Source organism: Grampus griseus (assembly GCF_964374135.1).
Source record: "Grampus griseus genome assembly, chromosome: 5".
NCBI classification, from domain to species: Eukaryota; Metazoa; Chordata; class Mammalia; order Artiodactyla; family Delphinidae; genus Grampus; species Grampus griseus.
In genome coordinates this window covers 130,686,006-130,703,308 of record NC_138998.1, presented here as the reverse complement: position 1 = coordinate 130,703,308, position 17,303 = coordinate 130,686,006, and the positions used below count along the sequence as shown (strand labels likewise).

Here is a 17,303-nt window from a genome sequence, read left to right as displayed (position 1 = left end):
TATTAATAATTTAGAAAGAATATTTTGTGATACTATAATGGCATTACAATTATACTTTTAATTCTATTAGTGTTGGAATGTCACATGTAGAAAATTGTTACATTGTGGCATCATTACTCTCATTATTATGATATTTGAAACCCTAAATATCAAACCCTAAGTATTATGTATTCAACCCTAGGCATGTTGGTTGAAACTCCCCTTGGCGTAAAATGTTTAAAATATACCTAGAAGTCAATTCTTCTAGCCACTTTTCCTCCCCCCAAAGCTTAATTGCCTTTAAAGTTGAAGAGAGACAGTTTGCAATAGAGAGTACCTTTGAGTTTAAGTTCAGTCTGTCACATTGCTTCCTCATATAAATGAAGTTATGTTTTTAAATTATAAAACCAGATCATGTATTCATAATTTTAAAACGAGTTGTAGGATTTTTACCCTGTATTCTTGGATATATAACAATTCTTTGAATAGAGATTGTACCAATAGGAATTGTCAGTCATGGTTCCGTGATCAAGGTTTTTTTTTTTAATTACTTAAAGTCTGCTTGTACAATTTTTTTAAAAAACAAAAGGTTCCACTTCCTCCTAATGGACAGATGCCAGGATTTGGCCTTCTTCCTACACCTCCATTTCCTCCCATGGCTCAGTCTGTGATTCCTCCAACTCCACCCGTGCAGCAGCCTTTCCAAACTTCCTTTCAGGCACAAAGTGAACCACTTACACAAAAGGCACATCAGGTAAAACTTCATTCTCAGATTGTTGATTATCTGTATGGTTCCCTTGATTTATAAATAGATTGCTGCCTGTTGGCTTGTTATCTTCCATTTTGAATATGAAGAAAGACTATTACTTCGGGCACAGATTTGCCCTCTCTGTGAGCGAAGTTTTTCATTTGGAAAGTGGACATAATAATACTACAAATTTCCATACGGTTTGTGAGGATTGAGATAGAGTATAGAATGTTTAAACAGTGCCTAATTCACTGCTTTAGGTGATGGTTGGTAAACACAGTATGTAACTTTTACGAAATAATTTCCAGAAGTAGATCAGTATTTCTTCTAATCTTGTAAACCATATAAAAAAAACTTTTCCCACTCATGGCCAGTCATTATTAAACTAGTAATTTGGTCTCAAGTAACCAAAAGAGAACTTTCAGGGCAAGAGATTTGTAATTTAGCATTTTTTAGATTTTTGTCCCGTTTTTTTCTATTTATAATTGCCACTTTCTCTTTTAATGATGGGTTTTGTGTTTTGTTTTTCTTTTTAAAGGAAATGGAAGTAGAACAACCTTGTATTCAAGAGGTTAAGCGGCACATGTCCGATAACAGAAAGTCAAGATCTAGATCAGCATCCAGGTAGTTTATAGAAAATGTTAATCCAAATCTGTATGTTTTAGGAGTGATAGAATTTAAAATCTAGTTGGATTGTTTTCAGATGCCCAGGACTAATAAAATAACACTTGGTATGTTTGTATGCATGTGTGGATTGGGGGTAGGAGAAGTATTAATTTTAAAAAATTAAGTCATCTTAACCCACATATTTTCCCTTTGAGTTGCTTTAATGCCTATTTACAGATATACATGGAATCATAAGATTTATGTATTCAGAGTTCTTTTACCAATTTATCAACCCAAAAAAGTGGAAAGAGAATAAATAATACTGTAATCGGATTACATGTTTTAATTCCCACAGAAAAGACTTTACTGAGAAGATAGAGAATAGTGGTCAGTATATCTCAATGATGACATTAGCTTCTTCACTATAAAGATGTCATTTAGTATAGTACCAGAGGTATCAAAGATGGGAGGTACTTTTATAAGTTAGCATCTTTATTTATCTCATTTATAATATATTTGTGCTTTCTAACTTTGAGCATATTAAAAATCTTTAAAATGAATTCCCTGCTGTCAAATTCTTACATACCCAAACATTAAATTACCTAGTTGTATTTTTTCTTTTTCAGATTAACACGTGCTTACATTTTCTTTTTTACCTCCATGTGTTAATCCATTCTCCCTTGTTCTGAAAATATTAGGTCACCAAAAAGGAGACGATCTCGATCTGGTTCTAGAACTCGAAGGTCTCGTCATCGACGTTCTCGATCTCGGTCCAGAGATAGACGCCGACATTCTCCTAGATCTCGATCCCAAGAAAGAAGGGATCGGGAAAAAGAAAGAGAGCGCCGACAAAAAGGCCTTCCTCAAATCAAACCAGAAACTGCTAGTGGTACGTGAACGTTTATATTCAAATTTCCTGCATTTTTTTTCATGTCATGAGTTTAAAATGTTTTATAACTGTTAGCAGAATACCACTTTATGAGGTCTTACTCATTTGTGCTTTGGCATATACCCTTGGATTTGCCTTTGTACATTAAGCCAGCTGTAAAGCAGCAATGAGGAGCGAACCAAACTAATGATGAGGAAGTGTGTCTTGAATCGAATGTATGAAATAGAGTCATTAACTAGTTCTCCTACACATGGTGGAAAGGTGGGGTTTTTTCCCCCTAGAATAACTAGTGCCCTCTTTTATAAAGATTTATGATTTACAGAATGTACTAGCTTACATTATCTCCTAAATTTCATGATGTGTTTAGAATATGTTTAATAAGGTGTGCTAGACATATTCTTGATACAACTCTAGCTATTAATGAAATTTTAATTTATAGTATAACTAGGGCATATATAAAACTTCTGACTCTGCAAGGCTTATTACCGAGGACACAACATGAAACAAAACTCATATACTCTCGACAGTTGGAAAGGAACAGCTACATGCAGTGAACAAAAGCACTGAATTGGTTGGTGATCAAGATAGTTGGGATCAAGTCTTAGCTCTTGTGTTCACTTGCCAAGGGCGATCTTGGGCAAAATACTGCTTCTCTGGCCCTAGTTTACGTAGATGAAATCTTCAGATGTGTCTTCAAAAAGACCAATTTTTTTTACCAACTCATAGGTGTACCTTTCACTATCCTGGTTCCATTTCTGGAAGTACTACCACAACTTTCTAGAATTTTTTAAATGTATATGGGGTTTTCTACTTAAACTTGTGGTATCTTAATGTAACTCATGCATATCTTCTTTAATGATTTTTTTCATGTAAAGTACAGTGCTGTTCATTATCGAATGTGTATATTTTTATGATTATAATTTTATTTTAAGTTTGTAGTACTACACTCTGGGTGGGACAGCTGGACAAAAGGACTACTCAGCAGGATGTTGCCAGTCTCTTAGAAGAGTTTGGTCCAATTGAATCAATTAATGTGAGTATTTATTAAATCACTTAATGACAGTAGATAGATGTGACTAATGTTACTCTATGAAATTAAGGACTTGAAACCTAAGTTAAAATTTTCCCATGTTTGTAGAAGATGTGGCTAGCGTTCAGGTGTTCTGAGTTCATGTTTAGCATTTAACTACATTTCTTGGGTCACCAAGTTTAACCTAAAACCTTTTTCTAAAAAGTTTTTCTAAAAAAGTCTTTATATAACAAAGCTTGGGGAACTGTAGATTTGTCGATAATTGGAAGTTGAGACCAAACTGGAACCACCAATTTAACAAATTAATTTAATCTCCAGTTATAGAACTCTGGCTCTGGAGGGTGCAGGGGGTTTGAATTGGGCTTGTTGGAACTGATTACGTAGTATTATATCTTGTTGCTTTTTTATTTTTTTGTTACTATATTTTATAATATTAAAATCTTTTGGAGCAGATGATTCCTCCCAGAGGTTGTGCCTATATTGTTATGGTTCATAGGCAAGATGCTAACCGTGCCCTGCAGAAACTGAGCCGAGGAAACTATAAAGTGAACCAGAAATCCATAAAGGTACTGTTTTATAGTTTATAATTCATTTCTTTTAAAACTTAATATATAATATTATGTGACTTTTTTAAAAAAACTGTAATTTTGGACACGGGGCATTATCTGTGCATCTTTTTTTAAAGAGGTTATCTCCTAAGAGTTAAAATAAAATTTTAAATGTTAGGTGCATGGTAGAATTTTGTCTTTTTTTTTAAAGGTAGGTAGGTTCATCAAGGTATTTACTTGGCGCTTTAAATATAATGTCATTTTGTAAAATATTTTGTCATTCAGAAAATTTTGTATTCTTCACATTTTAATTTTAAAGTTTGCCATCTCATCTTAGAACTATGAAAAATACTCACTGAAGATAGAGGAAAAGATATAGGTACATGGGTATTACTCTGAGGGGCCAGAGTCAGTGTTTCCTTAATGTTATAATACCATGTTCTACCCTTGGATCGCACCGCAAAAGGATTTTGTCTGATGTTGAGTAATTCCGAGTTACCCAAGACTTTTAAAAGTGCTCCCCACTTTTTTATGCTGAGTTGTATAGGGAACTTCAGCCTGTCCCTGATAAACTTTTTCCTTTTCTCTTAAGTTTTATGCTGCCTGGGTTTGCGGGGTGGTGGGTGGTTGGAAGAGTGAGTAAGGAAGTGATTGCCAGTCAGATTTCCATCCTAGGAGAAACAAAGTGAGATGGTAGGGTAACCAGTTTCTTAGCACCGAATAAAGTTTTGAGTGAGATCCAGAGAAAGCCAGGCCAGATTGCTCCCTTGCTGACAAAGTCTGAGTAATTAGAATCATGAGGAACAGTTAACTCTCAATTTATGACATTCTTCTCCTTTCCTTTCTTTTTATATTTTAACAAATGGTGAAATAGATTGCCTGGGCCTTAAACAAAGGAATAAAGGCAGATTATAAGCAGTATTGGGATGTAGAACTTGGTGTTACTTATATTCCGTGGGACAAAGTCAAGCCTGAAGAACTGGAGAGTTTTTGTGAAGGAGGAATGTTGGACAGTGATACACTTAATCCAGGTAAAGCAGTATTTAATTTTTTTAAAAAAATTCATCTGTTTCCTTGGTAGTGCTATGACAAATGTTTATTCTTTGCCTTAGGATCTGAATTTCGAGATTTTTCAAATACCCACTATGTGGGTGCCAGTCTCTCCATTATAATAAACTGAGGAAACAACAGTGAATAAGACAAATGTGGTCCTTGCCCTTATGCAACTTACATTTAGTGGGAGAACTTACATTTAGTGGGAGAGTTGCAGACACAAATAAATACTGATTATGGGCTTAATTATTAATTATAGTATTAAGTGGATCTTAGGTAGAATTTTTCACTGTAAAAACCTAACAGATCAAATGAGTCTCAAACTGAACATTGTTAGTAAAATCCACTGTTTCATAGTAATTTCTTAGAAAATGTTTAAATGTCCAGAGAAGCCATCAAAAGTAAACGTGTAAGACAAGGAGGTGCAGTTATTTGTAGGCTGAATATTAAAAATGCCAGATTGATAGTGGAATTGCATTGGGAAAAATGGCAGCTTGTGGGGGCATAACCTGAAGATTGATAGATAGCAGGATGAAAGGAGCACAGGGTGGCATGGCAAAGTACAGTAAATACTTAAAGCATTAAAGAACTTCAGTCAGGAGTGATGATTTGAAAAGCCAAAAGGCAGTGAAACAATGCTGGACTTTCCCCATACACCACCTCCTCCCTCCTTGGTGCGTAATGCCTTCGCCTAAGGATCGGACTAGGTTTCTGTTCAGGCAGACAGGTATTGAGGGTCTACTATGTGCCAGGCATTCTGGGAGACTCTGGTCCAGGGTAAAAAGAATCCTGCTCCTCCCTCCCAGGGTCTTTAATCCAAACAATACACTGTTGTGGTTTAGAACAGAGACTTTAGAGCCAAATATGCCTGGGTTGAATCCCACCTCTGCCACTACTAGCTATGTGACTTTGGGCAAATTGTCTTTTGATTTCACCTCTTGAGAAATGGGAATAATAATAGTAGGACCTACTTATAGATGGTACTTATAGATGGTTATGAGAATTAAATAAATATATATATAGCTTAGAACTGTGCCTGGCACGTAAGTAAGCATTCTTTTTGCATGTTTGCTATTGTTAATTTAAATAATTAATGTTTATGAGATCAGCATAGGCATTTCTTTAATAATCAGAATGCTCTCTGTTTTGGGTTTGGTTTTTTTTTTTTAATTTATTTTTGGCTGCCAAAAATAAATTGGGTCTTCGTTGCTGAGTGCGGGCTTTTCTCTAGTTGTGGCAAGTGGGGGCTACTCTTCGTTGTGGTGCACGGGCTTCTCATTGTGGTGGCTTCTCTTGTTGCAGAGCACGGGCTCTAGGCACTCAGGCTTCAGTAGTTGTGGCTCACAGGCTCTAGAGCACAGGCTCAGTAGTCGTGGTGCACAGGCTTAGTTGCTCCGTGGCACGTGGGATCTTCCCGGACCAGGGCTCGAACCCACGTCCCCTGCATTGGCAGGTGGATTCCTAACCACTGCGCCACCAGGGAAGTCCTGCTTTCTGATTTTAATATCAACATTTAAAAAATCATTTCTGGGTTTAAAGTTATAAGCTGAAATGTAAGCTTTTGTTAAATTTCTTTAACTCTCATAGATTGGAAGGGAATTCCCAAAAAGCATGAAAATGAAGTTGCTCAAAATGGAGGGGCAGAAACCTCACACACAGAACCAGTATCACCCATACCTAAGCCTTTACCTGTGCCTGTCCCTCCTATTCCTGTTCCTGCACCTATAACAGTACCACCTCCACAGGTAAGACTATTTGGGGCATTGTTTAAACTTTTAGAAAGATACCTTTCTAAGTCTTACTATAGATGTATGTCTAGATTCATAGTCAAAGATATGAGTGCATATTAATTTTTTGTGTGTTGGTATGTCAGACCTATTATTTATAAATGCTTTTAAAAACCAGAATAAATTTCATATTGCCTTACATCTGTCGAGATTATTCAGTGTCTTACCTCATAACCTTTTTGACTTGAGATGTGATTTTCCTGTTACATGTTAAGAGCTAAGTAAGTAATGTTTTGGTAAAAATTATAAATATTTGACCCATACTTTTATGTATGATCCATTAGATTTTTCTTTTCTTTCAATACCTTCTTTCCCCAATTTCTCACGTTAAAACTGAATCAGATAAATCTGAGCTATCACAAAACTGGGTTGCCTAGCTTCTTCATTTTTCCTAGTGTTAGGAGAAAATTACATGCTTTGATACATACTTAGCTGTGATATTTTATAAATGGAGTCCTCAAATTGGCACTCTTTAGCTGACCTTTTGGATATGCCTTCCAGTGCAGGTTCTAAATAAGATTCAATGAAAGTCAAAGAAACTTGACTAATCTCTTAAGATTGATTGTACTTTTTTGTAACAATAGCTAACATATGTTGGGTATTTATTAAGTGCCAGGCACTAGCACTTAATATTTATTCACTCTTTAATCCCCATAATTATGTGAGGTTGGCACTTTTCCATTTTACAGATGAGTGAGGTAGGTCTAGGGAGTGTAATGTAAGTAGCTTGCTCAAGGTCACAAAATGACCTGAAAGGGGGACCAGGCACTTTGACCCTAAGGACCTGTGATCTTAGTCACTGTGCAGATTACCAGGTAGCTTTTTTTTTTTTTTTTTTTTTTTTTTTTTGGCGGTACGCGGGCCTCACTGTTGTGGCCTCTCCCGTTGCGGAGCACAGGCTCCGGACGCGCAGGCTCAGCGGCCATGGCTCACGGGCTCAGCCGCTCCGCAGCATGTGGGATCTTCCCGGACCGGGGCACGAGCCCGTGTCCCCTGCATCGGCAGGCGGACTCTCAACCACTGCGCCACCAGGGAGCTTTTTTAAAAGTTGTATTTCTCGGGACTTCCCTGGTGGCGCAGTGGCTCCGCAACGGGAGAGGCCACAACAGTGAGGCCCGCGTACCGCAAAAAAAAAAAAGTTGTATTTCTCAAACTTATTGACCTAACCATGAGACATTTTTTAACATATTAATATTCTAGCAGAACACCAATACAGGTGCTGGTGAATTACAGTGTGAGTTTGCTGTCATAAAGTAGAGAGTAAATATGTGATTTCTCGGAATTCCCTGGCGGTCCAGTGGTTACGACTCCACGCTTCCACTGCAGGGGGCACAGGTTTGACCCCTGGTCGTGGAACTAAGATCCCGCATGCCGCGCGGTGCGGCCAAATAGAAAAAGGGAAAAAATATGTGGTTTCTATTGTTTAGGGGTAGGTGCAGATTACCACCTGTTATCTAATAAGTGTACTCACATAATAAGCACAATTTAGAGGTTCCTTTTTTCAGATTTTCTCAACAAAGTATTTTCTTTGTCTCTACACACTGTGGGTGGGAGGGTGGCTAGATTTGTGCCTTCATTTTCCATTTTCTTTCTAGGTCCCACCACATCAGCCGGGACCTCCTGTAGTTGGTGCTCTCCAGCCACCCACTTTCACGCCTCCTTTGGGAATTCCCCCTCCAGGCTTTGGTCCTGGTGTTCCTCCTCCTCCACCTCCTCCACCATTTCTGCGCCCAGGATTCAACCCAATGCATTTACCACCAGGTACACTAAGTTATTTGAGAAGACATTCTTTTTTTAGAGCCTGAAATAAAGTGACACAACTTCAGTTGACATTATTTTTCTTATTCTAGGTTTTCTTCCTCCTGGACCCCCACCTCCTATAACTCCACCAGTATCCATTCCTCCTCCTCACACTCCACCAATAAACATCCCAAACTGTAAGCATGTTTTTCCTTTGTGTTCACTTGTCCTCTTGGAATTGAGAGTAGGAGGGAGAATGGACCAGTAATAGGACCTATAGTATGGCAAAAGAATGTTGACCGGGAGATAATTATTTATTCAGCTTCACATGTTGATGTAATTATATTCCTTAGCTACTATCGCTGGTATAAATGAAGACACTACAAAAGACTTATCTATTGGAAATCCCATTCCAACAGTGGTGTCTGGGGCTAGAGGAAACGCCGAGTCTGGTGACAGTGTGAAAATGTATGGTTCTGCTGTGCCACCTGCTGCACCCACGAATCTGCCCACCCCTCCTGTAACACAGCCTGTTTCACTTCTTGGTAAGTTAAGTTTTTTATCATTAGTTTTCTTTCCCCTGCCCAAGTTAGGCTTTTTATATAAACAATGCTACTTTTGGTAAAACGTTCTCTGAGGCTATTTTTCTTTGAGGAAGATCTTTCTCTTAAATATGTGTACTTTAGTCTTTACCAAGAATATGCTCAAGAGACAGCCTCAAAAATGAAATCATGTTTGTTTGTCTGTCTTGAATAAAAGTTTGGATTTGCACATCTTAATTTGGTATAGCAAAGTGATTAAACTAATCTCTATAAAAAGGAGTTGGTACATAGTCCATGATGAACAAAACCCCAGACATCGCAGCTTTATAAGAGAGAGCATTTCTTTAACAATGTGGGTTTTTTCCCTGTCTGGATTAATTTTTATACATTTAAAATCCCTGGACTTTGGTAGCATTCTCTGTGGGCTAGCAAAGAAATTATCTTTGATACATTGCCAAAAAATGGCTTTGTTACCTGAGTGACAGTTACACAGCCTGAGGCAATGCTTTTTCCACTGACCCCTCAGTTTTCTCCTGCAAGAGTTCATCTGTTGTATTCTTTACCCACAACTCTACTTCTGTGATCCATGGAAGTGTGGTTTAGATTGTTTACATCTTTAGGAGGCCTTACCCTTGCTTGCTTGAATTATAAGTGAATATGTCATATACTTGTTATAGTGACCATCCTATAACAATTAATAAATTGTTGTATTTGAAGTGGTATTGCCACTTATAATTAACACTTGATTCTCCTAATGGGTAGTTAATTCATCCTTAGTGTTAGAATATTCTAGTCCTATGAGCCCATTGTATTTTTCAGAGGTATGTGTGTGCAAATGTTCGCTTTCATAATCTTAGGTTTTTTAAGGAAAGAGCATATTGGTTACTTGTGGGATGTAGGACTGTGGGACATTGGTTTGTGATGTAGGACTTTTACTTTTCACCTACAGCTTTCAGTACTGTTGGAAATTTTCACTTCGTTGCATGTACTACATTTATAATAAAACTCAATTTGTTTTTAAATGGCATGCTGTTTTCTGCCCTCTCCAAGACTGAGTTTAGGCTGATAATAAACTTGATTTTTATTTCTTTTAGTACACAGACTGGGTAATGGTAAAAGAGGATTTAGGGTTAAAATTTGTCACAAGTAATGTAGTGTAGTCATCATAATGATGGAAAATGATTTGTTTAATGGAGAAGTTGCTTAAGAGGTCTGTGCCCTAATGGAAGTCATAGTAGAAGGAACAGTGAACTAGGAGCCAGGAAACCTTAATATCTTTGGATCTCAGTTTTGTTATGATTCTCCACCCCCCCATATTTGTAATAAGATGGTTACACAAGAATCAAAGAATCTAAGTTGGGTAGAATTTTCTGATCAGCTTCTTTCCTCCACCCCACACGCATGCTCCTGATTGTGAATTCTCTTTGAAATGAAGTTTCCTACTCTGGTGTCCATGGGTATTAGGCCACCTGAGACTGTTTACAGAATTTCATGCATTTGTGGTTTTTTTCTGGTCTTAGTAAATTCACTGAATGAATGAAAAGATTTCCTCATCTCCAAGACTTTAATAACTGCTACTTTCGAACAACCTTTAAGAACAAATAACCCAGGGAGTTCCCTGGTGGCTTAGTGGTTAGGATTCTGGGCTTTCACTGCTGTGGCCCGGGTTCATTCCCTGGTCGGGAAACTGAGATCCCACAAGCCACACGGTGCAGCCCCCCCCCCCCCCCCGCCCAAAAAAAGAATAAATTACCTGCCTTTTATTTAACATTTAGGTCTTGGAGACTCTGCCCTTTTATTTCTTATCACTACTGAAATGTATAATTTAAACTCTCAGCCAACATGTGAAACAAATCAAAAGTTGGTGAGCATGAAAAATAAACTTAGTAAGCTAGTCACTGCTAGAAAAATAATTAAATTTCTTAGGATTTATCATTATCTAACATACCTATTTGGATGTCCATCTCCTCCCACCCCCAAGAATGGAAGCTCCATGAGAGAGGAACATTATTATGTAAGTGGGTGGATGGATGGTTTTCAGTGTAGGACTGTTTATACTTCACCTCTGATGATGATCTTTGTCTGTAACTTATAAAACAAAGTTTAGAAATTGAAGGCTGTTCCAGATCTGGAAAGGTTAAAATATGACATAACATAAAAAAGAAAACTTTTGTTAAAATAGGCACTTTTAACTAAACTGCAGTAGTTTAGTTGAATCATGAGAAAGAGAGCCTTCCATTTTCCTTCAATTAGAAATCTTGAAAAGAATATCCCATGAATTTGACCTTTTATAGAAATGAGACTTTTTAATGCATATGCAAATAAAGGATTTAACCAAAAGACTAGTCACAATTCCATCATTTTGATAAAGGAATATTGTAATCACATGCAATATTGTAGCACTAAGGGATCAGTAAATAGGTTGAATATTGTTGATGTTAACCAAGTAACAGAATACTAGAACTAAGATGCTTTCAAGTTTTCTCTTGGTGCTCTAATGTTTTCTCTTACGATAATAAAAAGCAGTGTTATACTACACAGAAAACTTTAAGCCTAGAAGGTGATACTAAACTTGCTTCTTCAACTGTGAGAAAAGGAATGAAATGTCACACCGGGGTGTTGTGATCATTCAGTTGGGCTAACATATATAAACAACTGACATGGGGCCTGCCACAGAGTAGGCACTCAGTGAATGGTGGGTGCTTATTACAGGTAAGGAATGTCATAGACGATATTTAGCATACCTAGAGAAGAGTACTGGAAATTCTAAAATTATATTACTTACTTGTGATTTATTTAAAACTGTTATAATTGTCAGCAGAGGAAGCAGCCTTTTTAGGAAAGTATGTATCTTGGCATGGTTGCCTCAGATATTTCATGGTATATTAGACCAGGAGATAAGTTCACATGTATTAAAGTTCCATCAGTTGGCTTACTGAGAAAATGTGTGTTAGTCATAGTGGCATTTCATTTAAATAGCACAATATGGTATCTGTATTCTTCCTATTAATGATACTCAAATTGTTTTCTTACAATGGAAGCTAAATGTATCCTTGAGACTTAACTGAGTTCTTGGATCCTAATTTCTGAAATGTGGCAATTATATTTTTAAAGTAGAGGGGCCAAAAAAAAGATTTCAACAAACATCTTCCGAAATTCTGTTGTAGGCCCTGGTTATGAAGGAGGTGGTGGGGTGCTTTAAGGATGGTTTGGTGTAAAGAATTTTCTGAATGATCAGACTTAAGTGTGGATGTTAGTTTGGGAGTGATGACTACCTGTTTCTTGAATTGGGCTGAGTAGCCCTCGCAGCCAGATTTGTAGGGAACCACCTCCATCTTTTAGAGATTTTGATTATTTTAGTAACTGATAATCTGAAAACATAAAACTATTCGATGCACAATAATCACTCATTATCACTTGATTTTAAAGGAATCTGTTCTTAGTACCTCACACTTCAAAATAGCTAGAGCAGTGGTCATTTCATAAAAGCTAAAGGAAACAGTTTACAGTTGTTGACCATTTAGGAGAGAAGGCATATTAAAGGTGATAGCAATTCATCAGTACATTCTCTTTACTGTATAAGTGTATGTGTTTACTTTTCCAAACTTTTGTATATGTATCTCTAATACAATGTACAGCATATTTTTATTTAAAATTTCATTGTAAATGTGAAATTTGGGTTACTTTGGTGTTCCAAACAATAAAAAAATACACAAAAAAATGTTTGTTTGTGTTACATATCTCTATTGTGTTACCAGCATATCCATAATATCTTTTCAAGGAAAAATTAAGCTAAATCGGATTCATTCCTATTGTGGAAAATTAAAGTCTCTTCTCTTGCCAGATACATTTACTCATTAATTATTATTATACAGAGATTCTCTACAGTTTTGTCACACTGCTATAGATGATGGTAAAATTTATAAATAAGAATTGGGTATGTGTAAGATTGCTTCTTATTGATAATATTTGTTACCAGATATTTAAAGCAAAAGTCACAGATTGGTAGCCTACAGGCTGACTTGCTAGGCAGTAGTATGATGTATACTTCATGCTTGATTTTCACACATCCTTGCCTGGCCTCGATAGGCATTTGATGTTCCAAACTTTGGACACTTCAAGAATTATGTAGACAGAATTGGTTTGTGAATTCAACAGGCGTGTTTGCTTTTATGCAATAACTATCTATGATCCTTAAGACTGCCTTGAAGATGAATAATTTTACTATCAAGTTCTGTAATTCCATTTGACTCTTGAACAACGCAGTGATTAGGGGCGCCAACTCCCATGCAGTAAAAACTCCACACATAACTTTATAGTTGGCCCTCCATATCCGAGGTCCCACATCTGCAGATTCAACCAACTACGGATCATGTAGTACGTATTTACTGGGAAAAAAAAAATCTGTGTATAAGTGGGTCCGTACAGTTCAAACCTGTGTTATTCAAGGGTCAACTGTACTTTAAAATTGATATTTGACTTGTGATTTCACTTAGCTTTAGATTTTTCTGCCTAGAATTTTGATACTTTTATAATTAGTAATTTTTAACACTATAAATTAGAACATTAGAGCACCAATCTACTAGTGTGAATAACATTCAAAGGAAACCTGAAGAAAATTCTCAAAAGTTTTTTTTAATGGTAACACCTAATTTTTTAAACACTTTTTGCATTTTAATATTCTTCCTTATTGTAGACTTTGTTATAATATTGGTTATGTTAAATTATAACCCAGAGGGGTCTACCAGATGTTTGTTTATCCTTTAAAAGTGTTCTTTGAAAGCTTTAAAATATTTGAATTGGTACTCTAAATATTGCATTATATTATTCCACTATGTTTCTTTTCCCAAATACTCATCACAGTGCCATCAACTTTGTATACAACATTGTTCAATGAATGTTTTTATAGTGATCGATCCACAGCAGATGTTTACCTTGGATATGAATTTATGCATGAATACACACTATATTTTCTCAGAAGGCGAAGCAGTTCAAACAAAACATGGAGAGGGTCTTGCACGAAAACTTGAAAGCTGCTTATCATATTGTCTCCATCTCTCTCTGCACTTCCTAGGCTGCAGAACTCCAGCCTAAAGAGTCTGTTTTAAGTTTAAATCTCTCTGACGTCTCTTTGGGCCTGAGGAAGGTGGGAGGGGCAGAAACTCTGGGCTCTAGATTGATTTTGGTAGACAAAGATAATGCTGTGAAGAATTTCAGGTAAGATTTTTTCCAGCTAACATTGAAAATAAAATTTCCTATGGATGATCTCATTCAGTGATGGATTACCAGTATATCCCAAGCTTCTTGACTCTAATAGTACAACTCTTTAACTCTTAAGTCACAGCTGTTATACTTTGCCAGTTACAATAAAATAGCAATTCATATACAAATTCTTAAAAAACGACTATAAATGAGCCATAGGGAAATTGACCAAACCTTATTGTACGTTATTTTGCAAAAAATCCAAGGAGACATTTTAAAGAGATAGTAGTCTCTGATTCTTCATTTGAAATTATGGTTTTCATGTATTAGATTTTATCAAAACATAATGTGCCCCATGCTAAAAATAGATACACGTGTTAGTCTGCCTGCACTATATGTTATTGAAAACTCAAAATTCTTTTAGCAATCTTTTGCTACCATTCTAAGAACGATTTTTTTTTGGTATAGTAATGTATAATGCAATCTAAAATGTGCTCTCTCTCATTCTTTTGAAAACTAGCTCCTCATTTTTCCATTCTCCCCTTCTCCCATCACAGTGCCTCCTGTAAGAATCACCTGGGAGTCTTTTCAAAATAATTACGGCCTAAATGTAGTTAACTGGTGAATCTAGGCGAAGGAAATACATGTATGGGTTGTACTGTTATTTCAATTTTCTAAAGGTTTGTAGTTAAAAAAAAAAAAAAAACACTTTTAATGATTAAACAAATACATATATGTATATGCCTTGGGGCTCTCAGGGCATTGGTGGGAGAGATAAGAGTGGCTGGTATATCTTTTTCCTTGTATGAACAAATTTTGAGTTAGGTCCATGCACAATGCCACAGTGACATTCATTCGTTTGGAATCAAGAAAAGGTGGAACTGCGACTAGGAGCGGAAAAGGCGGTTGTGAAAGAACATTGCAGCTTTTCTCAAAATTTCAGATATTCATAGGTTTACAATGGAAAGAGACTCACCGCCCTGGGGGAGAGACCTGGACCTTGTAGCCACTGCTTTTGCCCCCCGAGAGGTATCTTGTTGATGAGTTTAGTCATCCCTTATGCCACCACCATTCATTCATTCATACGTCCAACATGTATTTACTCGAGTACCTACTGTGTGTCAGGCACCCTTCTGGGTACTAGAGATCCCTGAATGACAAGACAGGGCCTTTCTTCCTGGAGCTTACGTTCTAGTGGGGACTTAGATAGTAAGTAAACTAATAATTTCCCATGAAGCTATTCCTATGAAGAGAGTAAAGCAGAGAATGGGATTGGAGGAATGTCGTTTGAGATGTACTCTTTTATATAGGATGGCCAAGGAAGGCTTCTAAGGAGGTAATACAGAGAAATAATAGAGGAAAGAGCCATAGAGACACAGGGAAAACATCTCATTTAGAGGAGAACAGAAGGGGAGCTTGGACTGAGAACAGACTTGGCTTGTTGGAGGGACTACAGTGGGCTGCTAGGGTTGAGCAGTGCAATCATATGGAAGAGCGGCAGGTGATGAGTTCAGAACTGGTTGTCAGGGGCCAGTCAGAGTACAACAAGAAGTATAGGTCTTAAACACTTTAAATCTGGTTTCCATTTTTCAAAGGATTATGGATGGCTGTTCTATAGAAAGCAAACTACAGGCGTTGGTAAGAGTGGAAAGAGGAGACTAGTTTGGATGCCACTGGAGTAGATGAGATTAGAGTGCTAACAGCTTGCACTAGGATGGCACAGCAGAGGTAACAAGCATTTGGATTCTGAACTTATTTTGAAGATACAGCCTTCAGAATGGCCTTATTATATATGTGAGAGAAAGGAGTCAAGGACGACTATGTTTTTGACCTGAGCAATTTAGTTGAGTGTAATTGCCATTCCTCAGATGGGCAAATCTCAAAGAGGAGTGGGTTTAGGATGAGGATGTCAAGTTAAATGTTGGATGTTTTAACTTCGACATTCAGGTGCAGATGACAACTAAACAACTCGTAAAGTCTAAAGATGTAAATTCTGGTGTAGTCAGCAAATAAAAATAATATTTACAGCCACCAGAGTATGTGAGATTACCTAGGGAGGGAATGTAGTGAGAGGGATGAGCCCAGGAAAACGTCAGCATTTAGCAGTTGAAGATATGATACGGAGAGCTAAGACATGATGGGAACTCTTCTAAGGAGTTTGTATATATATCAGTCATTTAAGCCTTACAGTTCTTTGAAGTCAACACAGTTATCCCCAGTTTGTAGATGGGGAATCAGAGGCGTAAAGAGATGAAGTGACCTGCCCAAGGTCACAGCTCCAGTGGCAGCACCTAGAATTCAAGGTACACTTATTCCAGCACCTGTGCTTTTTAACCACTGTCCTCTACTGTTCCATCCAGCAAAGGATACTGAGAAGGTGCAGCTAGAGGGCTAGGAAGCAAAAGTAGAGGAAGGTATTCCGGAAGCCCAGTAAAGAAAGTTCCTAGGAAGGAGGGAGAGATCAACTATCAGATGCCATTTTTGGGTCAAAGAAGAGTGCTGAGACTTGCTAACGGGATTTATCAAAATGAAGGCTTCTGGATGACCTTGAGAAATGTGGTTTTATTGGAGTGATGGGTTCACAAGTATATATAGATAGGGTCAGGAGAGAATGAGAGATACAAGAAATGGATACAATGATTTTGGACATCTCTCTGAGGAGATGTGCTATATAGGGGAACAGTGAAACGGCGGTGAGCTGAAGGGAGATAGAAGGTGAGGGCAGTTCTTTCGTGTTTATTTCTAAAAGACAACCCTAGCATGTTCATTATTGGAAAACCCAGTAGAGGGGAAATTTTTGTTGCAAGAAAGAAGAGATATTCTCTAGGTTGATATTATGTAGGTGAGGGTATGGATTCTGAGTTTGAACGTGGGGCACACATGTTGACAGATGGAAGGAGTAATACAGATACAGGTGCAGGTAAATCGGTAGATTTGGTGGTAGGTAGGTGGATTAAAAAAGCCTTTCTAAAAGTCCTTTTTTTAAAAAATATATACCAACTAGGATAAATAAAATGTATTTCCATTTAACAATACTTGATAATGAAAAGAAATGAAGTACTTATACATGCTACAACGTGGATGGGCCTTGAAAAGATATGCTAAGTGAAAGAAGCCAGTCACAAAGGGTCACGTATTGTATGATTCCACATTTATGAAATGTCCAGAATAGGCAAGTC

The 17,303-nt window shown here is 37.2% G+C and overlaps 1 protein-coding gene across 4 annotated transcripts in view; it reads left to right on the top strand.

The window, feature by feature from the left end:
* The window catches only part of SCAF4 (SR-related CTD associated factor 4), a 56,204-nt gene that overhangs the window by 32,253 nt on the left and 6,648 nt on the right, over positions 1–17,303 (top strand). For 3 of the 4 annotated variants that reach the window (XM_082655071.1, XM_082655070.1, XM_082655069.1), the window contains exons 10-19: positions 569–733; positions 1,266–1,351; positions 2,032–2,222; positions 3,155–3,255; positions 3,705–3,818; positions 4,675–4,831; positions 6,441–6,598; positions 8,236–8,401; positions 8,491–8,577; positions 8,734–8,925. In XM_082655071.1, coding sequence (XP_082511197.1) covers positions 569–733; positions 1,266–1,351; positions 2,032–2,222; positions 3,155–3,255; positions 3,705–3,818; positions 4,675–4,831; positions 6,441–6,598; positions 8,236–8,401; positions 8,491–8,577; positions 8,734–8,925 — 1,417 coding nt within the window. The remainder of the gene's footprint in view (positions 1–568; positions 734–1,265; positions 1,352–2,031; positions 2,223–3,154; positions 3,256–3,704; positions 3,819–4,674; positions 4,832–6,440; positions 6,599–8,235; positions 8,402–8,490; positions 8,578–8,733; positions 8,926–17,303) is intronic. The other variant, XM_082655072.1, reaches the window with a different exon arrangement.